This window comes from Chrysemys picta, chromosome 9, assembly GCF_011386835.1.
Source record: "Chrysemys picta bellii isolate R12L10 chromosome 9, ASM1138683v2, whole genome shotgun sequence".
NCBI lineage: Eukaryota > Metazoa > Chordata > Testudines > Emydidae > Chrysemys > Chrysemys picta.
Window position 1 is genome coordinate 31,783,960 of NC_088799.1, and position 27,669 is coordinate 31,811,628.

The following is a 27,669-nucleotide window of genomic DNA, read 5'->3' on the forward strand; positions in this document are numbered from 1 at the left end:
GCCTACTGTACCTGCCAGGCTGTATTTTTTGTCAGAGGAGAGAGTCACACTTTTCATGGAGCAAAGTGGCAGACTTCACGTTACATTTCATGAATGTATTTAAATGTCCATTATAAAAATGCTTTGTAAATGTGACAGAGCATATGTGAAGGAGCTGCCAAGAATTTATCTCCCTTTTTGGAGCTGTGCATTGAAAAATTCCAACAATCAAAGGATAACTTGTGCGTGGCATGTTCAAAAGCACACATTTCAGAATAATCAGCCTAACCTAGTATTTTGGAATTAATACTATAGGAAATGTTTGCTCAGTTGAGTTCACTCTGCTTGTACCGCTGCAGATTCTGTGGTTTTCCACTACTGCATGTATTATTTAGTAGCACAACATAACAGCAAAAGGATCTTTCAGCACTTGCACTGTGGACTGCCACACAATGGCAATATTTGCCAAATCTGGAAAACATTTATCAAAAATGAATGCTGATGTTCTTTTCATTCAGTCCAGCTCAACTGATTTCTCGGATTGTACACATGTAGGGCTAGATCCATCCAAATGCTCTCGCTGCTTTGCAACACTCCAGTGACACAAGGTAGCCATAAACCTGCTGCCCCAGTCATTTAAGCCAGTTCTATGACTGCTTGGTGTCACTGGAATGACACAAAGTAAATCTGGCCCTTCATTTCTAAATAAGTGATTTTTGGAGCAAGTGAAAATCTAGCAGAAAGTATGAATTTTCCATTTTTTCATGCAGACATTGCTGTTCCTGGCAAATGGTCAATTTCATGTTTTCCACAAAATCTGTGATTGTCTTACCTTTCTGGGATGTATGTTACCTTGATAGCTGCTATCAGGTAGCCAGCTTGCAAGGGGATTGTTTTGCTGTATTAGGAAGCTGTATTATTACCACAACCCATAAGAGCTTTTACATGCGATAGCAATGTATGCAATCCTAGATTAAAGTGGTCGAAACTACTGCTTAAAAGACACCCTGAAAAAAATATATACTGATGAGCTCAAAAAAGGGGTTTGGAAACAATAAAAAAGAACAAAAATACATATGTTATAGAGGAAAGGGAACTGCTACTGACAGAAGCCTGATGATGGCTTCCAAAATGGCTGGTAGACAGCAGCAGTTGGCTCATTTTTAGAATTCAAAGGGCAAGCTCTAAGAGGAGAATATTGGGGATGGCTCCTGTATTAAAGGAGTGGCCATATTTTTTCCATCCCATCTTATTTTTCTTGATGGAATTAATTAGCACCTGATGTACTTCTTTACTTATCAGCTGAGGGAGGTTCCACTTGATTCAATGCAGATCGTTTCAGGCATTGCTGGTTTTGTTTTGAAACTCCAGGCATGACTCCTTCATGCTCCCCTAATATTCCTTTATGCTAGATATGTATCATACAATACTGCAGCGAAAAGGAAGGATGGGTTAACTAAGGAAACCATTGTGGAACGAGAAGTACTTTGACATAGCAAGTGAAAATAAGTATTCCATTCACCATATCATAAGACTTTTCTTTCCACAATAGTCACATAACCCTGTAAAAAAGAAAGAAAGAAAGAAAGAAAGAAAGAAGCACCTGTTCATTGATACGGCTTTTAGTTATGTTATACAGTAGTATGGTTATAATCAGAGAATTAACTCCTGTATCTCTGCAAAAATCAATTGCTATTGGTCTCATTTGCTTTCATTTGCTGTTGCTAATCATACCCCACAGTACTTTACTAGAACCCTTCTTTTCTTTGTAACATATTCTGATTCAGGTATTGCAGCAAGTTTTCTGCAGCATGTTTGTTTCCACAGCTAAACTGCTGCAAGCACTGGGTTATATAAAAAGCATGGATTCTTTGTGCTGTACTGTTGTTTGCGATTGATTAACATCTCTTTCTTTGATGCTGTCACACTAGCCTTAGGCATGCTGGGCCTCCAGAGTAAAAGGAGAAATACAAGATTAAATCTCATCTCCAGTTTCTCTCCAGAAAACTGTCGTGACATTCTGAGGAAATTCATGCTGTCATCCTCAAATGTCTTGGATTACTTAAAGGAAAACTCTGCCATTTTGCTAAATGCACAGGCCAGAAAATGTTTATGGCAAGAAACTCTCCTCATCATGAATGAACTGTGATCTATACTTGTAAATAACTCAGACTATGATATCTAATCAATTTAGATTTTATTTGGAAAGATTATTTTGTTTTTGTTACAGTAGTGCTCAAAGGCCCCATTCAGCATTGGAGCCCTAAACAGTAATCGCTGTACAAACACATAGGAAGACCTGCAGTCTATGAGTATATCTATACTTCAGGCTGGGTGTGAAGGAGACATACCGCTAGCACACTAAAATAGTGTGTAGCTTCAGACGTGAGCAGCAGGAGGGGCTAACCTCTTCCCCCGTACATATCTAGGGTCTTGGATGGGATCATATTTGGGTGACTAGCCCCTCCTGTTGCTCACACACTGTGGCTACACACAATTTTTAGAGCACTAGCTTAATTGTGCAGGTATGTCTCCTCAAATTACACCCCCCAGCTCCAAGTATAGATATACCCTAAGAAGATAAAAAATAGATGAAGGGAAGGGAAGAAGGATACAATATACCAGCAAAATGATCAGGTGATAATTAGCACACTTATTTAGTTCTTTTTTCCCCCAAAGGAGAGGGATAACATCCTATGTACAATATTGATATAGCGTCTATTCACTATAGATATTCTTTTATAAATAACATGCCAGTATCTCAACCTGTCCATTGTCACTTTGCCAGTTTCCTGTGGGCACCACAGAGGAATTGGGTCTTAAGAAGATACTTGGAGAAATGATGTACTGACTAGTTCAATATTGTTAATACTTAGCACAACACATGTTGAAAGCCATGTACAAACATCAGTTAATCTTCACCACACTCCAGTGAGGTACTGTAGCTAGCTAAGGCTACACTGCAGTCAGGAGGTGAGATTGCAGCACTTGTAGACATACCCAAGTTAGCTTTGATCTAGCTAGACCAAAGCTAGCTTGAATAATAGTGAAGCCCCAGCAGCATGGACAGTAACCACTTGAGTATGTACCCAGGCTCCTCAGTGGGTGGGACTAGTCCATGCAGCTGCCCATACTTCTGCAGCTTTACTGCTATTGTTACTTGAGCTAACTTTGATCTGGTTAGATCAAAGCTAGCTGTGGTATATCTACACTTGCTGCAATCACACCTCACAGTAGCAATGTAGACATACCTGAAGTATTATTGTTAACCCCATCTTGTAGATAGGAAAAGAGAGGTGGGTGGGTTAAATGATTTGCCCAAGGTCATAGCTGTAGCCACTGGGGGAGATATTTGTGGGATATTTTCCTGCTAATGTTTACAGAGGGTGAGACAATAAAGTCTCCCTTATCCTCCAACTATGATCCAGGATTCATTAGGTTAATTTGATTGCCAAACTCTGAAGATGGTTCCAAATTTCTCTTTCCCCCACACGACTCTTCTGAAAGAGCAGTTTTTGAGGATAATTTTGAGTGTAAAAACAGGGAGGGTAACTAACCATTGGAACAATTTAACAAAGGTCGTGGTGGATTCTTGATCACTCGCTATTTTTAAATCATGACTGGATTTTTTTTAAAGATATGCTGTAGTTCAAACAGGAATTATTTGGGGGGAGTTCTGTGGTCTGTGCTATGCAGGAGGTCAGACTAGATGTTTATAATGGTCCCTTCTGGCCTTGGAATCTATGACTCTATGATTCCATGCATTTTTGATGGATCTGGATTATGTTTAACCTTAATCCACTTGTGTGGAAGAACCGTCAAAGTCTCCATTTTGCTATAATACTCATTTAACAATAAGAACTTTAATATTTAATAATTAAACATTCTGTTTAAATATACAGTAACATTATCTTTACAGTCTCTTGCACGCAGTTTTTGTTAGCATAGCTCACTCCTTTGCATCAAGCACAGAAGGTTGGCTAGCAGAAATAGGGTTCATGCAGAATGTTAAAGCCATTTTAGGGAGAGGGGGAACCAAGACTAGAGACATGACATGTTTAACTGTGACTGTCTTCAGTGCAAAGTGTTATCTTGTGACATTTTGCTTTAGTGTCAAATAAGTAGCTTGGGGGCAAGAACTGGGATTAGGCTCAATGTTATTTAGCATCTTCAGTGATGAACTGGAAAAGGGGTTGTCATAGGGTGACACTGGCCTTTTAAGGAGGAGCAGGGCCAGTGTACCTGTCTGCATCAGTTGATCCAGAATAGGCTTTAAAAGAGGGCCCCTGGGGCTAGGGAAGGGAGGAGACCAGTGAGTCAGAGTTAGGAAGTAGGACTGCCAGAGTCCCCTGGGTAGGGAGGCTATGAGAGCCTGAAAGGTAAAAGGGGAAACATCCCATGGAGTTTGTGGCCCAGGGTGACCCAGGGAGCTGTTTGTATTTGTTTTGTTTAGATTTGGACAATAAGACTGCTTGAAGGAGGCTGTGGGCATGGCAGTAGATCCTTTGTAAACTGCTGAGAAGCCCTGCCATGTTACAGGGGTAAACATCCACGGTGAAATCCTGCCTCTGTTGGTGTCAATGAGAGTATTGCCACTGACTTCAATGGGAACAGGATTTCATCTCTTGTGGATAGTACTAAACTAGAAAATAATGTGCACACTAGTGAGGCTCAAACAATAGTATAAACGAAAAAATTGTGGAAAACACAAAATGGGAGTCAACCTGGAGAAATATCGGATAAAAAACAACCCAGAGCACTGATGATGGGGAGTGGGAGGGTTGGGAGAGGGAGAGAATACTTGTAAAGCAAGAATTTTGGAAAAGATGTTCTCAGATGGCAGTAACTTAAATAGGTGCTCATAAGGTGGTATGTTGTTAAAAATATACAGTGTGATTTTTGGCTTACATATTGTATAACAAGTCATCATCCATAGAGGCAAAAATCATTTTCTGGAGGGAGATGATGTGGCCCTGTGGATCAAGCGCTGAACTTGGATGTTAGACACCTTGGTTCTAGGCCTGCCACTGCTCTGAGACACCTCAGGCAAGTCATTTCACCACTCTGTGTTTCAGTTTCCCCATTTGTAAAATGAAGATACCAATACTGACCTTCTTTGAGCTCTGCTAATGAAAAGCACTCTATGAGAGCTAGGTGATATTATACTTGTCATTGGAATAAATGCACCTACAATAGAATGTTCAGTTCTGGACATCTTAAAATTTGAAAGATGCTGATAAATTGAGGGGTATTCAAAAATGTAAAGCTCTGGGTGATTTGTTGATTAGACAATGATAAAAACTTAATTTGCTAAGTTTGCCTAAACAAAGACTTAGGGTAACATGATAATACTTTACTGTTTAACAAGAACCCCAAACAGAGAGTTGAATTATTTAGGGAGGTACAGGAAGAACAAAGCTTTAGTAATCAGATGACATTAAGCAAAGGAACATTTAGACAGAATATGAGGAAAAATTTCCTGACAATGAGAGCTGAATATTAACATAACAGATTTTACAGAAAAGGGATGGAAATTCCTTGCTTGAGATATTTAAAATTAGACAAGACAGGAAGCTTGGAAATATAATCTTGCATTGTCAGGGGAATGAGCTGGGTAACTTCACATATTTAATAGGTTTCTTTCTTCTCTAGTGTTCATGACACAAGAAATAATTGCACTGCTTCTTGCATAGTACATCTTATGTCTAGTTTGATAACTAAACTAGGTATTTGGGCTCAGAGTTTAGTGACCAATATCAGATTTTCTAAAGTCTTATCATAACCAGTCATGTATAAGATGCAGTGATTTCTGTCCCAACAGTCCTACTTTTTAAAGTGTAAGAAGACCTCTAGGCAGAGAAAATGTTTAATAATCCAATAAATTCATATAAACATTCACCTATTTGGATGTAAAAGCTTTAGACCCTAGGAGAACTGTTCAGGGGAACAATTCTTGCCAGAAAGAATTGCTAGCACAGTTTTCCTGGGCAGCATAGTTAGGGCATAAAATTGTTTAAACCAAATATTTGCTTTTGTTTCAATTATAAAGATGAGCCAAGATTTAGAATGTGGTTTTCTTCTGAGTCAATGATAGGCTTACTGTATTTATTCCCTTCTCAAAAGAAAAAGAACTGCTAAGCTGAAGGCTGCTTCAGTTCTGCGGATAGCTCTGGTTTAATTTAAAATAAGTTGTTTGGGTTTTTTTGTTTGAGAAAATGCCCATGTAATTGATGATAAAACCTAGCATAAAACTCTTTATGCCTTGAGGCTGGCATAATTAATAAGCAGTTCATTAATGGCTTTCATTGAAGTTTGGCAGGTGTATTCTTCTTCCAGGTCAAGGAGCTCTTGATACAGTTCTTGTGGCTTTTAACATCTGCTATCCCTTGCCCTCTGGATTGTTCACCAGCTTTCTTTGATGCATTCAGGAAAAATGCTAGATTGACCTGATTGAAATCACCACTCAAAACATAGTGACATAAAAGATTAATTCCCCATTTACAATTAATTAAGAAACAGGTATGAGAAACTGCAGTCTTTGTATACTTCTTTGAGGTAAAGAATCAATGAGAATGTGATCTACAGTCAAGAAGAGACAGAATTTTAACTATAACATTTCAACAAAGAACAAACAACTGGAGTCCCTTTTTAGGTATACAAGAAATATTACCAAATAAGAGTTTGTTGACCTACCGTACTATAGCTAAGAAGATATCAATTGAAAGAAGCAGCTGCTCAGAGAGTGCGAGTTGTATGTTTTTACTATAATCTCTGATGTGACATGAAGGCTAAAACCTCAGACCGAAGGGGTCAGTGATGACCATCATCTCAAGACATGAATGAAGGCAAGAGATGTACTCCCTGAGATTGTTCTCCAGCATGGCATGTCCAGCAGTTGAGAGAGAACTGGCAGTGCTGGTCCCAGGCATACACATGCACTGGTTGGCACTTATGCTGGATGCAATGGTATAGGGCCAGAATATGATATGCTTCCTCACAAGGTCCTCAGATAGTCCCATTGAAGTTAACAAGACAGTTTTTGGAAATAAAGTGCTACTCTGCATGAGTAAGAATATCAGCTTCTGGTGCTTTGAAATTTTCTGTATGTAAGGAAAGTTTTCAGCATTCATATTCACATTCTCAGTGCATGGGTTTAGAATGTCATTGCTCATTTGCACATTACTGTACAGCATTTCTTAGACCCTGCTTAATGACCACAGTGATGATCACAATGCAGCCAAGTGTAACACAAGAATGTGTCACTTTGAGTCAAATAAAATATTTATCAATACTAAATCATTCCCTTTGCCCTCAAGAGGTAGCCTGGACTAGAGGATTGGGGCTAAGAAGCAAGAGCTCTGAAAGTCTGATTCTGGCCCTGCCACTGATTCTCTGTGTGACCTTTGAACTACTCACTTCAATTTTCCAATATGTAAAATTGGAATTGTAACTGTTACTTAGCTACATCGCTAGAATTATATGAAGCTTAATTAATGTATGTACAGTGCTTTCAAAATTTATAGCATGAAGTGCTATGTGTTCTCATGTGTGTCAAGAGAGTGCAGTGATGGGCACACTAAATGCTTAAAATAAAGAAGTAAGATTTTAGGTCCAGATCCAGACAAGTGGTGAACACCAGCCACTAAGAGTTCAGTACTTCTAAGGATTGTTCTCTTATTCACTCATGTTCACTTCCCTTTCTATGTATCCTTGACCAACCAAGGGATAAGATCTAGAAGTGAGTAGCCTAGTTGCTGGTCTCTGCGTAACATTTGGAGGCCCTTAAATGAGTGCAACTGTTCAGAAAAACCTTGAATACAGAGCTGCATCTCTGCTGCCTAATCTCCAGACAGAAAACATCCAATTGCAGAGATGAACATTAAGAACACATCCATAAGCATGAAATATTCACCCCAATTTAAAATCATCTAGTTGTAATGTTTAAAATACCAATCATTTTACAGCGATGCAAACTCCCTTCTAAAATCCACTGCCAAGCTCACTTGATTTTCTTTGACAGTGAACATAAAAGACCTCAAGTGTCGAAAGCAACAGAACCACAAAAATCTGAAATGTTGCTTAATTAGTATTTGGGAAGCTTGGGGCTACAGCGCATCTGTTAATTTTTATGTTACAACAAGCAGAAATACATTCACACTTGGCGGTATCATTAGCATTCTGGGCATCAAGTCACTAGTAGTAAATAGCAAATTTGATGCCCTCAAAAATGTTTAAAGATATGGCCTTGCCATTGGTGGAGTAATTTCCCATAAGAAAATAATCTTGATGGTTACAGCCAGAGACTGGATATAAAAGACGACCTCTGGCAACTACAGCAGTTTCTTTCTCTGGAAAAACAGTTCTCGTTTTTCCCTGGGGTTTCATATTGTGCAGCTCTTGACATGTTTGCCGTTTTGTTTACGAAGGGTTATGTTTGGGAAGGGAACTAGTTTGTGGTTTATGACAGCGTCACTGCTGAAGATTTGGTACATACTGTGATTTGTATCGCCCATTTGTGCCTCAGCCGTAAAAGTGCACTTTTTATCAGGAATATTTGTGAATATATAACAGCTCCAAAGACATATGGCCAATAAATAATTCAAAGTTATCTATTTTCCCTGCATATTCTTTATACACCTACCATGGTTTAATGCCTAGCTGGCTTGGAAACAATATTCTTTATGACAGTCCTAGTATAAAAATGTTTACTGACTGGCAGCAAACCACTGATTCTCAGGTTATTGCCTTGAAAAATAAACCCTGTCCTCCTAGTCTCCTTTTTCTTGCCTTTCTATTTTGCTAGCAGCCCTGAGGAGCATTCTCTTGCATTGTAAGTGCCTACAAAGTGGGTATGTTTAACACATGATTTCACTATAACTATAATGTGATTTAATTCATTATTTTCCTCCCTCCCGCTTGTCTTCTTTTCAGTTCGATTTCTGTTTACAGTCCCAAGGAGAATCCTAACACATTTGATGCTGCTGCTTTCTTCCAGTCTGTGGGAAATTTCCTGGGGATCTTTGCTGGATCGTTTGCAATGGGGTCCTCATACGCTGTTGTCACCGCTTTAATATCCTTTATTGTTTTCCAAACAGAAAAAACTCTGCAGGTTTGAAAGACTGTTTGTCTTGAAAAGAACTCCCAAGCTATCTGTGATTTAAGATTGACCATCTTTACTTTGAGCTTGAACTTCTTGACCAGGGGTTTGAAGAGGCTCTGTAAACAAAGCCAGGTCCTCAGCTGGAGAAAATCAACACAGGTTCAATGGTTTCAACGGAACTATGTTGATTTTAACCAGCGGAGGATCTGGCCCAAAATCTAGAGCCCTTACTCCTGTAAGTAGTCTCATTGACCTCAGTAAGACCACCCTTGTGCCTAAGGACTATTCCTTAGTAAAAGGTGCAGGACTGGACCCCAAATTCTCTTGTATGGGAGACTCCTGAAATCCCTCTGTCTTTCCCCATTTATTTTATTTCTCCCCCAAACCTGTCATGCTGACCAGTCCTTTCAATCAACGAGAAATAGATCACCACACTGGACCAGACCGGGGAAGGCGAGGAGATTCTGTGCAGTGCAACCTTACTCCAAGGACTGAGCTCACCTCCTTGACAGAGCTCACAGCCACTGACAGTCATGGGATTACAGGTTATGAAGTACCTGTTAGTATTTTAGCGTTCCTGAGAAAATCAAAGCACCATGACATCAAAATTCTCCTATGCTGTTCCACCTGACACTAACATGAATTTATGTAATTAAACCCTTGCTTCATACCACACTCAGCCTCCCAGTAGTTGCTATATCTTAACTGACCCATACAACTACATAGAAATATAATGTAACTGGATAATAATCAGAAGAAGTGTTGTCTACTGGGTGAAATAGGCAAAAGGAGCCAGGACTCCTGGGTTCTATCTTAGACTCTGATAGTGACTCACTGTGGGACTTTAGGCAAAATACTTACCCTTGGTCTATGCTAGAGTTAGATCGACATAAATCAGCTTACGTTAACCTAATTATGTCAGTGTACACACTACAGCCTTGCTCCCACCGATGTAAGTGCCCTACTACAGCGACATAATAAGTCCACCTCAACGAGAAGCGTAGGGCTCATGTCAGTGTAGTTAGGTTGATGCAGTGTCTGTGTAGACATTTCATTACTTACATCGGCTGTTAGCCGTCATATTTATCAGTTTCACAGCTAACCTAACAGGTGACTTAAGTTTCTAGTGTAGACAAGCCCTTGGGCCCAGAGCCTCAAAGGTAGTTAGATCCTAACTACCTTTGAGGATTCAGGCCTTAATCTCTCTATACCTCAGTGAACGCTGTCTTAAAATGGGTACAATAACCATTAATGTTTGCAAAGTATTTTGAGATGCTCACATAAAATACAATATTTAATTTACAATTTAAGTAGTAGCAGTAATTAAACAAAGTACAAGCCAAGCTATTGACTACAAATCAAAGTGCAGCTTATCCGAACTGGGAAAGTCGTGATTCTCCTTTTCCGTACATCTTGTTTAGTCATTTACATTAACTGGTGTAAAAATGCTACTCACTTTGCACAAGTATAAATGACTACACAAAGCACTAATGTGTTAATCAGCTTTCCCATCTCAATTCCTTTGAGAGTCCAGTTCTGAAGCATCGATTATGCTGATCTGATTCCATTTAAAGGCTACATAGTAAAGTTGACCTTCCCTTTTGACAGAGACAATAAAGGCTGTGGACCAACTTGGCTTTTTGGTCATCTTGTTGCCATATCACCTTTTCACAGCCGCATTTCTTTGAAACCACATGACATGAGCACATTTCAACAGCTAATATAAATAGAAGTATATATGTGAAGTAGACTAATGCTGGATAAGTAATGCTAAATTCAATCACTTAGGCCTTGATCCAGCAAAGCACTTAATAACATGTATAATCTTAAGGCCCCATTGAAGGCACATGCTTATGTGCGTCGTATGATACAGTTGAATAGTTTTACGGTGCATTATTTCATTTATGATAGTGGGGGTGAATTTAGGCTGCAAAGCTGTTTGCTCTTTTTCCTTAGTATTTTTTAGCACTTGACAAAATTTACAAAGCTGTGTGAGTTCCCCATGTTGGAAACAGGCCTGTTCTTCCTCCTGTCTTGGAGTGCCTTCCTGTCAGCAGAAGCTGCTGGTCTTACAGGTAAGTGTTGCATTTTCCTGACTAAGCAAAGACTGTGGGGCTGTTTAGTAAATCTGTGATGTGGGAAAACAGCACACCTATTTTGAACATGACATCTTATATGAATCTTCCAAAATCCAGTTGCTTCTTTTCATTGCTTAAAAGTGGGGGTGCTGCAAACATCCATCTGCAGTCACTAGGGTTACCATACGTCCGGTTTTTCCCAGACATGTCCGGCTTTTCGGCAATCAAACCCCCGTCCGGGGGGAATTGCCAAAAAGCCGAACATGTCCGGGAAAATGCCGGCCGGGCACTTCCCCTCCCGCGGCTGCTCTGCTCCTCCCCTGACTCTTCGGCTCTGTTTAAGAGCCGAGCACTACGGGCTTTGGGCAGCCCCCATGCCCCTGGACCCTGCGCCGCTGGAGCCCAGAGATTGCTTTCTTCAACACACAGAACAAGTGAAAACATTCATACACAATGGAAAATGTACACAGACATAATCCCCAGTAATGCACAGAAGTAATCTGTGCAATGCCCAGACTCTAATTGATTTCATAATGTGATTGGGAAGATTATGATTCTTAATAGTTTAAGCCTATTGATGTTTTTGATACTGTTATTTTTGACAATGAACTGCCATAATTCCCACCAGGGACAGTTAGAGGAAAACCTGAACGCCTGAGCGTTAATAGAGAGCCCATTTAGTTTTGCTGGAGAAATTGCTCAAGACCTGTTAATTTTTACTTTGAACATGATCCTTGTAAAGCTTTTGGGATCAATGAGGCCCTGGGTGAAATCCTGGGTACCCTGAAGTCAATAGCAAAACTCCCATTGGCTTCAATGGAGCCAGGATTTTGCCCTTTGTGTGATAAGTCACGTGTTCAGAGGACTTTGAAACCAGTGTGTGGTTTGTTGTAAATTGCTGCATGCTCACTCCTCTTCCTCTTTTTATGCACAATTTTCTGTTTCATTCTATGCCAAAGGTGGATGAATGCCAATGTAGCACAAGTTAAACAATAGAGCCATGCTCTATCACTTTCCAAAGAATAGGGTTACCATATTTAAAAAAATAAAAAAGAGGGCACTCCACGGGGCCGTGGCCCCGCCCCTTTCCCAACCCCAGCCCCGCCCTAACTCCGCCCCTTCCCCAAAGTGCCTGCCCTAATTCCGCCCCCTCCTCTGAGCACCCCGCATTCCCCCTCCTCCCTCCCAGCCATGCGAAATGGGCTGCCCGAGCGCTACCGGCTTCACGGTTTGCCAGGCAGCCCCCAGACGCTGCGCCACTGGCCGGCGCTTCACCAGCACAGCTGGAGCCCAGGAGGGGAAGCGCCCAGCCTGGGGTGCAAGGTCTAGAGGCTGCCCAGCAAACCATGAAGCCGGTAGCACTCGGGCTTCGGGCAGCCCCCATGCCTCCGGACCCTGTGCCCCCGGCCGGGCACTTCCCCTCCCGAGCTCCGGCAGCTGCTGTGCTCCTCCCCTGACTCTTCGGCTCTGTTTAAGAGCCAAGCTGCCCGAGCGCTACTGGCTTCAGGCAGCCCCCATGCCTCTGGACCCTGTGCCCCCGGAGCCCGGGAGGGGAAGTGCCCGGCCGGCGGCTCAGGGTTCGGAGGCATGGGGACTGCCCGAAGCCGGTAGCACTCGGGCAGCTCGGCTTTAAACAGAGCAGAAGAGTCAAGATAGGGAGCACAGCAGCTGCGGGAGGGGAAGTGCCCAGCCGGCGGTATTTTTCCCGGACATGTTCGGCTTTTTGGCAGTTCCCCCCGGACGGGGGTTTGATTACCAAAAAGCCGGACATGTCCGTGAAAAACCGGACGTATGGTAACCCTACAAAGAAAATCCAACTTTAAACTGAATAAGGCCTTGTTTAGTCCTGTTGTGCTCACTGTCCATTTTCAAAACATTACCTCTAATAACCTGCTATTTACCTAGACAAAAAAATGGAATAACTTCTAAATCCTTTGAATTTAAGCTGAGTGTGATTTCTCACGCTTTCTAAAATAGGATTTTTAAAACCTTCTCCCCAGTTGAATCCATGGGTGTCACGTTTAGCCAGGAACCAATGTGGTGCTACTAAATTTTTAAATAATTGAAAAGCGGGGTTCATAATGGAAACACTGATACTGCCTCTAATGCAGTCACTGCTTCAGGCACTGCTATACTGAAGGCATGTTCCACTGTCAGAATGCTGGAGTAGACTGCATGACCAAATAATTGGCATATATAATTTCTTCACACTGCAAATATGGTGACACATAATGTACTCTCTCCCACTAGTCACTTGGGATGGTGTTTCATTTTTTTAACATATAAAATGTCAGAAATCAAAGCCCTAATTACCAATGGCACTGAGGGGTTTTATAGTGACATAGTAGCCATATCAGAGGGGTAGCTGCGTTAGTCTGGTTGTAAAAAGCGACAAAGAGTCCTGTGGCACCTTATAGACTAACAGACGTATTGGAGCATAAGCTTTCATGGGTGAATACCCACTTCATCAGATGCCATAGTAAACTATTTTTAATGGCCAGAAAGTGAGTGGAAAGCAAAGTCATGATCCAATTAAAAGAAAAAAAAAACAGAAAAGTACAAGGAAGTTAAGCTATTGCTTATAAATAAAGGAACTGACATAGATGTTAAAAAAGGAAATTGCTCCACCCACACAAATTGCAAGGAAAACAAACCCCGCCCTTTTAGTTCTGTCACTAGCAATTCTTTTCATATGCACGTTCTTTGTCTCAGTTGGCAATTGTTAATTACATTGCCTCATTTATCAGCAGGGTTCAGCCTCTGTCACTTAGCGTCTATGAAAGGCCTTTGTCAGAAGCTGTTAGGAAAAAAGAACACATGCAGTCTTCCTTGTAGCGTCAGAAGTTCAAAGCTGAGTTTTCCAAATGCAACAGCTATTAATACTGTATTGACATTTCAGCTTAAAGTAGATATTTTTAGCCATTTGCTTTTAACCAGTTCCAATGTAACTTTCATCTTCTCTCACCCTTGCCTGAAAATGCTCTTATCCACTCCTTCCACAATGTTTTTTTAAGTTATATTTCAGAGTGGGGTTCATACTACTGTTTAACAGATCCTCGGGTGACTTGACTTAGTTTGCCAGTAGCACATTTCACTGCACAGTGAGAGATGCAAATTTAGGAGGCAGCGTCTGATTTCTTAATCCCGAACTAGTGGAATCTATTTAAAATGAGGTTAATCTATGCAGCCACCAGAAGGAGCAATGCAGTGGACTATGCTTATGTTCACAGGTGCTGATTTTTATTATTCCGAGTGGATGTTCCACCCCTGCTCTGCCCTGAGGCCACTCCTCTACACTGTGCCTTACCCTGAGGCCTTGCCCTCACTCCACCTCTCCCCGCCCTCACTCTGCCCCCTCCCTGAGGCTCCCCACCCACCGCTCACTGCTCTCTCCTGAGCATCTTCCACCGGCCACCAAACAGCTGATCAGCAGCACCGCCAAAAAGCTGTGGCAGGTGGGTGCGCAGAGCCCCTATTTTTTTTCTATGGGTGCTAGAGCCCCAGAACACCCCTGAAGTCAGCAGCTATGCTTGTGTTACAGAAGAGCCTCTTGGCCTAAGCAGTCACTTCCAGGGTTGTATTAAGAGCACACCTCTCATAGTGCGCTCCTCGGCCAAAATGCAGGGCTCTGTTACAAGTTATACCTTTAGGAGTTTAGTCTGTCTAGCACCTTGCAAAATCAGGCCATTAGATAGTAAGACTTACAGGGAAGTAATTTCCTTTTGCCTATTTGTGAAATGATCCATCAAGGAAATTTATTCTCTCTCTCCTTTAGTAAAGGAATTATTTATAAATTAATGCACACCATCAGTGATGCATTTTAGGATAGCAGTTGCCTCTTTTGTGGCATGAGTCCCATTATCAGCATCACATATTGCCATCTTTTACCCTAAGATGAATTGCCACTATCAATATAAACCATGGAGTAAAATTCATTGAGACTGATTTCCTTATGCCTGGCATCAGCTAACAAGCTGTTATTATTCCTATGTATTTCACAAGTGGAGTAAAAAGCAACTAGATTGGTAGACTATTTAAAATCTTATTACCTATTATCAAAGAGGTTGGCATAGTTGGAGTTTAGATATCTGCTAATTGATTTGGTTCATATGGCTATCATTTTTTTATTATCAGATTTTTCATTTTTTTATATTACATCTCTATCCCGATATAACGCTGTCCTCGGAAGCCAAAAAATCTTACCACGTTATAGGTGAAACCGCGTTATATCGAACTTGCTTTGATCTGCTGGAGCGTGCAGCCCCGCCTCCCTGGAGCGCTGCTTTACCGCTTTATATCCAAATTCATGTTATATTGGGTCCTGTTATATGGGGGTAGAGGTGGACATTAAATTGTCTAATAATTTAATTTCTTCAGAAAGATCATTCCTGTTGTATTGCATTGATGAACCAGTTTTCCATTTCTCCCTAAATCTTTCACTTTAATCCATAGTTCTGCTTCAGTGATGGAGGTGCTGAGTTAGTGCTCTTTTTCAGTTTTAAAAAAAAGGAGCGGAGGGAATGGAAAAGTAAGTTAGTCACTACTATCCCCAAAAAACAAAGCCACAAGTACAAGCAACTGATAAGAGAGGCTTTCTCACTCTCTCTGCTCTGATAGATCTAATCACATTCTCCTGTCCAGAATTCCAACATTGTTCGTTCTCAGTAAAACCAAGAAGTGTGCATTTAATTTAGCAGGAAACTGAGACAGACATTTACATTTTTGGCTCCAGAATCTGACGTTTTAATGAGAAAAGAACTAGTGAATATTTTTATCTTTGATGCATGCTATGTAGGTGATAGCAGTCCAGAATCAAACTGAAAGATGTCAGAAGAAAATTGGACAATTCCGCTAATAAGTCTTTGAAAAAAATATGTAATTGCCTAATTTATATCCCATACACAGTGAAGAAAGCATTTTGCTGTCAGGCTGATTCCTGTCTTCAAAATCCAATTTTAATACTTCTTGTCAAAGAATTTCCAACCTCACTTAACAATGCCCTTCCAAAATGGAAAGTTCCATGTTTGCCTTTTTAGGTAATTCTTGCCTTGTTTCCTATGTAGTTACATTAACTTGCACATGGTCGCCAAATCTCTTAAAAAGACACATTCCAATATCTTCCCCTCATGCTTTATGATATATCTTATGTTGTAACTGCCATGGCTGTGCACAGCAAGCCTTGTTTTAGCAACATATACATATCCTGCTGCAAGCACTCCATCTCCCTTGGAAATAAGGTTCATATGGTCTATGAAATTCCATTTTGAAGGATGGTGGTGGCACTTAAAGGCTCAGACCAGAACCCACACTCTGTATCAGATACTCTGTGGTTGATACTGGTCTCTCTTATTCCAGTTTTTCACTGGAATAGTAGCATTGATTCAGTGAAGGTACTCCTGGTGTGAGATCAGTGTCAGGCCCTTTACATACCACGGACCCAGTATTCACATTGCCTCAGGAAACAGTAAATAGACAAGTATCAGAGGCGTAGTCGTGTTAGTCTGAATCTGTAAAAAGCAACAGAGGGTCCTGTGGCACCTTTGAGACTAACAGAAGTATTGGTAGCATAAACTTTCGTGGGTAAGAACCTCACTTCTTCAGATGCAAGAACCTCACTTCTTCACTTGCATCTGAAGATGTGAGGTTCTTACCCACGAAAGCTTATGCTCCCAATACTTCTGTTAGTCTCAAAGGTGCCACAGGACCCTCTGTTGCTTTTTAGTAAATAGACACTTATCCCACCTATAATTAACAATTGTATTTGACAGTCACAAATCAATTTTTACAACCAGGGTTGAATTTAATAGTCAATTTTTAAAAAATTGGCAGAATGATGGCTCATGTAGTGGAAACTGAACAGGAAATTCATACTTTCATTTTTATTGTTGACCCAGGGGCTAGTGATATTTAGAAATAGTCCTGCTTAGCCATATTTTTTTTAAACTGGCTTTTCATTGTGTGAGCATTTATTTAGCCATAACATTCCAACATCCGCTTTAGACCACAAAATACAGGGCAGCCTTCAAGCCCTAGAAGAGGAACTGAAGCCATTTGGGAGAATGAGTCCTTAACATAAACTTGAAATTCCCAGCACTGCTCTCTAATGACCCTTGCACAATAGATCCAGCTGAGGGGATGAGCCCAGTGCTGAATTAAAAGAAATATTACAAAAACAAAGAAAGGGCAGTTAAAGCTCAGTGAAATTTTCCTGGTTTGTAGAAGCTTGTATTCGTGCAATAGAAATACAGTCAGGTGAATAGAATTCAGAAGCCAAGAGAATTTCTGCATTGCTGCATGGGAAAATAAGGTTTTTCATTTTCTCTTTGGTGGCAGATGTTCTTTGTGCCATTGTTCATTTTTTTTCCTACCCCCTTCTTCTTTCTTCCATCAAAGGCACATGGATGCCATTCCTCAGGTCTTCCCAGAAATGAAAAGAAAGGGAGACTTAAAGTACCGAAAACTGGTTTCGGCTGGACAATACTTTTACATCTAGCAGTCTAAAGACAGTCAGAAAACTGAGGAAGGGCTAGTAAAAGAATCATGTTACTTTATTTAGTCTTTAGCCTTTTTATTTTTTTCCTTCAAATGATGTTTGTCATTTTTTAAATATTTCTTCTTACTTTGTCCTTCCTTTTTTTTGCATCCTCATTTTGGTCCTAGGAAATGTTTCCCACTCTTCTTCAGTCATTGATACCCCCAATTTCAAACATCTGAGAGGCTTTGATTAGCATTCAATATCTCAAATGTTAATCTGAGGCTTCTACAAACTAGCCAGACCCATCCCCAGGATCACCTTCACCCTCCCTTTTTAGCCAAGTTTACTGCAGGGCATCCCTATTGCTTGCAGCTTGTTCAGAATGCACCACTCATTTGCTCACTGGCTTGAGTATCTGATCATATTAAGCCTGCCCTGCATTTTTTACTACTTATGAAATAGTGGATTATCTTACATTGGCACTGTTATTTTTTAAAGCCCCTGGTCTACATTTGAAACCTCCTCACTAAGCCTCTCCAGATTAACATTTACACAGAGCACCACCTGCTTTTTGGAGATTTCACCACCTGCTTTTTGGAGATTAGGCCAAGTGCATGAGCTCCTATACCCATGTGTTTTCTAATTGAAGTCAATGGGACTCCCTGAGAGTCCACCCACCAGGATCACTTTACATGAGTGGGGCCTACATCCACTAGGCAGTCGTGTTTTCACTCTGGAGGATCCCAGGATCATTCCCTCTCAGTTAGTTGCAGCCCACATTTAAGAGAGTTTTCTTTTTTCCAGAGGTGCTTTTGTACAGTCACCATTGGCCACTTATTTATCCCCAGTTTTCCTTTTTTGCTCTGTGTGGTCCCTTTGATGTTTATCTAACTTTAAGATGGTATGTTATTAATGAATTTTTCAATGTTTTCAATTGTTATACTGTGTTTACTTTCTGATCAGCAGCTCTAAGCACCTTACTGTGGGACTGGGAAGGAAGAGCAGCTTAACAATAATTAATGTTACCATATATGAGAACCTTTATATTCCTGATAAGATTGTTGCTCCTTCTCTCTCCTCATGACCTCCCTCAGGCTGGGGAAATATAATTACTGCCACTCCGTTACAGTCACTGACCCTGTCATTCTGGGCGACAGCTTTTTCTCACCAGAGTGGTATTTTAAGCTGGGTTTTGCTGTTTGCCTTATAATAAGCAGTGTGCAATGTGCAAGGCAAACAGACATGCAGAGGGCAAAATGGCCTTCTCATACTGCACTCTTTCAGCACCCACTGCTCAAAATTGCATTTGGGGGAGAAAATTAACATTTTCCCCACCTCTTTAGCCTATGTCACAGTTTCATTATTTTCTATACTTTTTATTATCTTATAATTGAGTAACAAACTTAGATAACTGTCAGTCTGACTGTGATCAGAGGTTGTTATACGCAGTTATCACTCTATATTAAACTGTCCAAGTAGATGGCAATGAAATGTCTGGGATGGAGGGAGGGGAAGATCTGATAAGATTTCTATCAAAATTCTAGTTTGCTTGAAAAACATTATTGTAGAACATACCTTAGCATTTCTCTATTACAAAAAGCTTTTAACACAATCTAATTAGTTTTTGAGCAGGCTAATCCCGCCCTTTGACTACTACAAGGTAGAAAATAGAAGCAGCTGACTCTGGCCTTTCTTTGCATTTCAGGAATTGTTGCAGTCCTTTTTTGTGGAGTCACACAGGCCCATTATACCTACAACAATCTGTCATCAGATTCCAAAATGAGAACTAAACAGGTACAGTACAAAAATAACTGACTTTTTCTCTTCTGGTGCTGTAATGAATATAGAGAGGTACTGCCAGCGTAGCTGGAAGGGTTTTCATTAAGGCAAAGGAAAAGGCTTATGTCTTCATTTCAGGAGAAGGATATTGGTAGAGATTTTGCCAGGAAAACATTAACAATTCTCTGGCTAAGCAAAAAAGTAATAATCTAGTCTTTGAGAGACCAGAAATATAAAATATCCATCTAGAAGATGAAAAGTGTAGAGCTAGTAATAATTTACAGGAACTTCCATCTGAAACTGCTGCAAAGCTTAGTAGGAAATCCAACAGCTCTAGTGAGTGAAGATGGAACAGTTTTAGAGACTGGGTTCATGTGGATTTTTTTTTTTGCGAAGGTGTTTTTGGAGCAGTGTGGGCCAGCCCTCAGTCTCCAGCATTGACAGACTTCTCTCCCCTCATGAAATCTGTGGCCTAGTAAAGAACATGCGGGTGACTGCAAGGTTCCTTTTCAGTGAACAATTTGGGAGGCAAGAAAGTCAGTTTTTTGTTTGTTTCTAGTAAAATGTTTGAGTCTTTCAATTGAATGTATTTTTGAGAACTTGGAACTGCTTTCAGGAGTTGAGCCTTTGGGCCACAATTCACAAACACTCTGCAACACATCAAAGAACAAATGTTAAGCTGCCGAGTCACAGGACAGCCGCCACACACCTCAGGGAGGCCCAGCAAATCCCAGTACCCTTCAACCTTCAGTTCCTTCTCTCTGACAGTTTGACAGCAAGGAGCTTGCACATCTGCTAGGACTCATTTTGCTCTGGGGAAGTGAATAGTATTTTATAATATGGATCTTTTGTATCATTTTTGTCTATGAAAACTTGTTACATTTTTAAAAATAAATGGCTTAAAAAGAAGCCCACTCCCCTCAAGGTACTTTTCTTTTTTGCTTGCTTGCTTGTCTTCAACAGTCACCCTCATTTCAGCTTCCAGAGAACTTGCCAGACAACTTACCTCTCTTGTTTCCAATCCCTGCTCAAATCACCCTTCTCTGAAAAGCCTTTACAAGACAACCACTGCTAGACCCCTTCACCAGCTCCAACTCATACAGACAGATCAGTCACTGTTTGTGTCTGCTCTATTTTGTCTTTGACTGAACTATTTTGTAAACTAATTGGGACAGGTACTCTGTTTTGTTTGTAAATCAGCAAGTACATTGCCATTTGATAAGTATTAATAAGAGGTGATTGTTTTTCTTAAGCTGCATTTTAAACTGTTTGTAAGAAAGTCAGTGGCTGAAGGGAAACCTCTCAATAAGCTCCAAGAGCTGAGCCAAGTATGATTAGAAGGTGACCTTCATGAATGGCTACAATGATGAATGTTTTAGGGCTTGTCTTCACTGCAGCATTAGCTTGAGTTATCTACACTTGAGTTAACTCCCTCTCAAGCTATCCTAGCTCGACTGAGTGCAGTCACCCTGCAAAGTAATACTCGAGCTGCACAGAGTGTTTGTATTTAGCAGCACAGCATGATTTTACAGCAGCACAGTAGCTACATCTCTACCCCATGACCAGCTCAAGCGTCAGCAGCACTTGAGCTAATCCCATATCATCTCACTGGCCAGTTAGCTCAAGTTTAAAGCACCTCTTAACTCAAGCAAAAGATCTGTGTATGAACACAGGAGCGAGGTTAGGGGCAACACTTGAATTATACTTTGAGCTAACACTATAGTAAAGACAAGCCCTGTGTGTGGCTGAAGGCTGGATACATGAGCTCTGACTGCAAGTTGCAATGAATGATGTTACCTCAAATGGACAACCCTCACGTGGATCAACTCAGCTCCTTCTTAACCACCTCTGAAACCACCTATAACTCTAATTCACATCCAACTACGAAAAGCCTTTTGAATACTTCTGTGCAGAGTGAAATAATTGGCCCATTGGGAGTCAGGATCACTCTTCAAAATTCTTTACCTTGAAACGAATCTCTTCCATGCCAAAAATGGTATGCTCTGTTGCATCTGCTTGTCAAAACCAAGGGGACATATCAAAGCCTTAAGGGTGCTTCAGCTGTGGCAGCCTTGGGCCTATGCTGCCTATAGCTCGCACCTCCAAACACCCCAAATAATTGACAGCTCTAAAAATCTACCAACAAACAACCCACTCTCTCGGCATCCTGCAGTACTCCTTCCCCATCTATCAGCAGTTTGGCATCGGCACTGCACAGTAACAAGGCATTTCCTCCAGCTCCCAGGTCTGCTGCTGTGCTTGTTGCACTCCTGATGCACCGGGGAGACTCTACCCCCAGTAGCCTTCCTAATAACTTGTCAGCTGGGAAGTATCATAGATATGCCAAAACTGTGTGTGTGTGGGTGGGGGACTAGATGAGGTTCTGCTCTTCTTACTACTCATAAGGCTCTGGGGAACCTAGGGCTAACCCTGCTTGATAGCTTTGATGCAGTTCTCCTCTGGCCCCAGGGTTGACTCTGAAGTTATAGCAGGATTTGTAGCACCTATCAAGATGAAGGCAAAGCACCTAATTGCCCTGGACTCCACTTCAGATTTCTCAAGACTTCCTGCTACTCCACCTTCATGCATATCTGCTGTCAAAAATCAATTGTTATTTAGGTCAGTGGTTCTGGCATATATGATGAGAATCTTCTAGCCTATTCTCCAGCAAACTGTATTAGCAGTTTTGGCAATCTCTGCACAGCTAAGTGGAGATGCAGAGGCATCTCTTAGTATGGTGTTCTGTCAATCACAGCTTGACTGGTTGCACTGGAATAAGTTTCCTGCATCCCAGGTGTCATTCTCCTTGATGTACAAACTGTAGCTTCATGTCTATGCCTGTGACTTCAGTGCTAAGAGGTTTTTTCTTACTTGGAGAAGTTGTAGGAGTGTCCACACACTCTGTGCCTCTGGAGAGTCAGTAAGAACTCTCCTCCAAAGGATTTAAGTCTGAGCTCAAATCTCTGTTTTCCATTAAAATGTTCTAAGGATAATATGATGGATAGTGATGTAGGTATCTGATACCACTGTATCAGCCAGGTACATGGATAGCTAAATATCCGTTTGACCACTGGAAATATGTCCACAACTTCTCTGCCCTTTTTCCCTAGGGGTGGTAGAATTCAGGCATCTGAAATGTTGACCATATGTGCAATGGGTATGATCAGAGATGGGTGGGGGGGGGGGGAGGAGAATATTCTGACCCCTTGACCCTGTTATCCTCTCCTATATTTTTTTTAATTCCCTCTTCTTTTCTTGTTCCCAATAATAAAAACAAATAATTTCTAAAGTTATTTTGTGCCCTCATATTCCTGCCATCAGCACTTTGAGCAATGTCCCTTGAAGCTTTAATAATACTGTGGGTTGGGCTTCTTGCATTGCTCTACATCACACCCTGTTCAGATGCTACGCATCTTCTGCCTGCCACTGTGGTATTACAGCAGGATGGGCTGTGGTCCCAATAGCCTCAACAGCAATCTGATTGTGCAAGGTGTCTCTAACAGTTAAAATATGTTATAATGGAGCCTAGTTTGTAGAGTTTTTCCCTGCTTTCTACTTGTATCCAGTTCAAAATGTTAAATTTTGAGCTAGTATCTGGTCTCTGAAGAGTTGCCTTAAGGCTTATTCAATCATAGCATGTCACTGTAGCTAGCTTTGGATTTCTTCTACTTCAAAAGGTCTGTGCAGTGCAACCACATGGAATTTTTAGTACTGTTACTCAATATTATTGTCTGCTGTATTATGCAGTGAATCAAAATATGTATTATTGATGTTTCTGTGGCTAATGCTAGCTACAACTGGTCTTCCCTACACAACCATGGTTCCATACGATGTCTCTGTTTAGGTGGGGAAAAGACTGTTTTGTCACTTTAATAGACATTTGAATCACTTCATTCATGGTTTTTAATCCTGAAGTCTTTACTTAGTTTTAACACAGTCATTATTCTGGCATGATTCTAGATCAGATTCAACCTGTGGTCCACAGACTCCTGGGGATCTGCAGACTATGTCTAAGGATTCCATGAAAGGTTGTTGTTGCAATAGAACAGTACGCAGTGGTCTGCATACTCCTATGGGTCCACAGTCTATGTCCAAGATTTCCAAAGGGGTTCACACCTCCATTCGAAAATTGTAGGGGTCCACAAATGAAAAAAGATTGAAAACCACTGTTCTCTATGAAGTCAAATGGAGATTTGCCAGAATAAGGACAGAGTAGAAACTGAGAAAGGACTAAAGCATTTGGCCCAGAATTGATTACTGTGAGTTAGGGGATGAACTTTAGTTTTGTTAGCGATTTACAAAGTTTGGGGATATTTGCTGTGTTATCCTTAACCTGTACTGTAGATGCTTATTTAAAAAAAATATTTTAATGGACTATGAAGATCCTAAAGGGATCTAAATATCTTATGCAAAATGTAGACATCCCTGGAGCTTCTCATTTTCTAGTAGTGAGAATTTAGCCAACACTTGCCATTTAGAAAAAAGGAAATTATCTGGAATAATATATTCCAACCTGGGCACCCCATTACCTGAAAATTTGAGGGTAGAACAATAATTAGAGAAAAGTAATTCAAATTCACAGAGGATTTCAAAGTTTGGTTTCATTCAGACTTGGTGGTGGGCTACTCTGGGATTGCCCCAAAAAAGCCCTGGGATTGCCTAGGAGCTGGGTGGGTGGGATGGCAGAAAACCAGGCAAGTTTCAGTCAGAACCCAGCCTGGTTCCATCAGAACTGAGTCAAAATCAAACAGTCTCCTCAAAAGGTTTTGTCATAATTTTTCTGTAATAATTATTTGAGCATTGGAGAGGATGACTGAGGATAGGTTAAGAGTTAAATATATAGGCCCCAATCTTCTTTGGGATCTGTTATTCAATGGGATAAAGTGAAGACACTGAGGCCTGTGCTAGCAGATTGCAGTACAGGATTAAGACCGTATACTGTAGTTTGGCTAAGAGATGACTAAAAAGGGTTATGGTAATTTTTTATGAATATGTGAAGAATAGAAACTTGAGTTGGCTGAAAGCTTTCCATTAAAATATTTATTTTGATGGCAATTGCTTTTTGATAAAACAGGTTTCAGGTCTTTCAATTCTAGTGAAAACAAAACAAAAAAACTTTTAATCTACATTTTTCACAGTGGGGGGGAAAAGACCGTTTCCTGACCAGTTCTCCTAGCAATGCTACAAACTGAGAGGGAATTGTTCAGGGTGGCACAAGGGAGGATAGTTAGGAGTCATGAGTTGAAATTAAGAAACAGGTAATTTAGTATGAATATTAAGAAAATCTTTTGGACAGTGTAATGTATTAAAATAGTCCAAAGAGAGTAATGGAAGCTTCATCCCTTAAGACAGGTTAAATCTAGAATGGACAAATTGCAGGACAACATATTATAGGGAATAACCCTGCATTTGCGTGAGAGGAACTGGATTATCTAATAGGTCTTTTCCATCTCCAATTTATACCATTCTATGATAAATTGTGTAGCGCCCCCTCTCCACCCAGGGGGTTACCTTCTTTAATGCCAATATGCTTACAGGTTTGATGGACAGGTCTGGGTTCTTCTGGATCCCGCCACCCCTCAGCAGGGTGTATCATCTTTATTTTTTCCTATGAATTTGGCGGTGCCTCCACCCCCCTCGCTCCTTCCTAGCAGGGTCACCAGGGCAGCTTGGGAGGAAAATTCTACCCATAGGGTAATCCCCACTTACTTGCCAGATAGTTGGAGACTTCCAAGAAATAACACAAACACATACAATATATTCAACACAATAATTATATTAAACAGGAGACAAATATAACATAACAGGGTAAAACACTATTAGGTTCACCGGTGCCCACGCTGCTAATACCTGTGACTTTCCCCAGTCATGTGACTTGATGTAGCAAATGTAAGATTAGTGTCCCATTGGTACGCGTACTTTGTTGGGGCCCTTGATGACCTATGATCACAAAATTCTTCTCTGCAGGCATTTAGCAGTGTGGCTGACTGGGTTCAGTAAAGCCCAAAGGACTCACAAGTGAGAAAAGGGGGTAAATCCCTCCATAGGTTTAATACGCAGCTGGTTATAAAATCCCCAAACCCTTACTCCCTGGCTTAAGGACACAGTTCAGGGAGTAGTGGGTCCCCAAAACAAATTCCCAGACTGACTGACTAAAAGATGGTGCACTCACAAACTCCATGAATGATCCTCAGGTTCAGAGATGACTCTGGAGCAAATACTCACCAGCAACCACACAACAAAAACAAAAACACTAACCCAGGAACCTATCCTTGCAACAAAGCCCAATGCCGGCTCTGTCCACATATGTATTCAAATGACACCATCATAGGACCTAATCACATTAGCCACGCCATCAGGGGCTCGTTCACCTGCACATCTACCAATGTGATATGTGCCATCATGTGCCAGCAATGCCCCTCTGCCATGTACATTGGCCAAACCGGACAGTCTCTACACAAAAGAATAAATGGACACAAATCTGACATCAATAATCATAACATTCAAAAACCAGTAGGAGAACACTTCAGCCTCTCCGGTCACTCAGTAACAGACTTAAAGGTGGCAATTTTGCAACAGAAAAGCTTCAAAAACAGACTCCAACGAAAAACTGCTGAGCTTGAATTAATATGCAAACTAGATACTATTAACTTGGGTTTGAATAGAGACTGGTAGTGGCTGGGTCATTACACATATTGAATCTATTTCCCCATGTTAAGTATCCTCACACCTTCTTGTCAACTGTCTAAAATGGGCCATCTTGATTATCACTACAAAAGTTTTTTGTTCTCCTGCTGATGATACCTCATTTTAATTAATTAGCCTCTTACAGTTGGTATGGCTACTTCCACCTTTTCACGTTCTCTGTATGTATATATATTTCTTACTATATGTTCCATTCTATGCATCTGATGAAGTGGGCTGTGGCCCACAAAAGCTTATGCTCAAATACATTTGTTAGTCTCTAAGGTGCCACAAATACTCCTGTTCTTTTTGCTGGACTCCTCTGCAGAGGGGCAGATCTCTTCAGGCAGGAATCAGGCTGCTTTGGTCCCAGGATTTCCCCTCACCACAAAGGGGTGCAGGGCTCAAGGTGCAGACTACACAACTGTAGTAAAATCTAAACTGTAGTCTCCTACCCCAGCATCCAGACACACACACACACAGCAGGCAGAGCAGAGCTGACCACGTGGTGACTGGTCTCACCTAAGGAGCTGGAGGACTAACTCAGCCTGGCTGGGGGAGTTTCCCAGCAAAACTCTACAAACTGGGAATCATCAGTGGAGAAGGAAAAGCCCAGCAGAGGGATCTTGCTTTCAGGTTCCTAGAGGCCAGTTCTCAGGGGGAACCCTGCATGCAGGCCTGGGACTTACTAGCTCCCCACACAGCCAGTCCTGCTCTTCCCCTGGCTGGCTCCAGACTGACTCAAAAATGGCTTCTCCTCTTTCCTGAATTCCCTGGGAGGGGCATCTCACTCCCTATTAGTTGCCAGGCAGACTCTGAGTTTGCCTTGGCTCCCCCTCCCTACCAGGGACAGTGTGTCTCATCCCTGAGCTGCCAGCAGACAGAGCCCCAGAAATCCAGGTAATCTCCTTGGAGGGGTTACAGTTGTTTTTGAAAAGTTTAAGGCTAAAACTAGTCAGAAGATAGAAGGGGTTTTTTTCCCCATGGGAAAACTGACAAAAATTAAATTTGTAAGATGAAACGTGGAAGATGTAAAATAGCTGGAAAGCCCAACTCACAGAGGAAAATGGGGAACATAAGGCATCCAGGCATAAGGCAATGATCCCATGAGGCATCATTTTGAAAATACCACTTTCTCCCAGTTTGATGAGGAGAGGGGATGCGGCATAGGAATCCCTTGCCATGGTGTATCATGGAAGTTGTAGTCCAGCCAGAGAGATTGGCCCCTAGAGAAGAATGGAAGTTTAAGCTAACTAAGATTACAAAAGCCATGGTTACAATGTGACACCATTTTGAATTGAAATATATTGGATTTTTGGTATTTAAGCTAAATCAAAATTTTCTGCAGAGAAACCCAGTTTTCCATCAAATAGTTTTGATGGAAAATTTTCAAGCAGACCCCCCTTTCCCCCCCAAAAAAAATTTAACTCTCAGACTCTCATGGACAATAAACCACACAATGTTGATTGAACCCAGTCCTAACTATGCAATTTCCACTATTACATGCACAAATAATGTAATGTGAATGCAATTGCACCTCGTTGGACATTCAGATGCATGTTTCCCTGATATGC

The 27,669-nt window shown here is 41.1% G+C and overlaps 1 protein-coding gene across 1 annotated transcript in view; it reads left to right on the forward strand.

Moving 5' to 3' along the window:
• The window catches only part of SLC9A9 (solute carrier family 9 member A9), a 325,495-nt gene that overhangs the window by 141,736 nt on the left and 156,090 nt on the right, over positions 1-27,669 (forward strand). Inside the window, exons 7-9 of the mRNA XM_005303279.5 lie at positions 8,911-9,049; positions 11,049-11,154; positions 19,338-19,426. Of these exons, the coding sequence (XP_005303336.3) occupies positions 8,911-9,049; positions 11,049-11,154; positions 19,338-19,426 (334 nt within the window). The remainder of the gene's footprint in view (positions 1-8,910; positions 9,050-11,048; positions 11,155-19,337; positions 19,427-27,669) is intronic.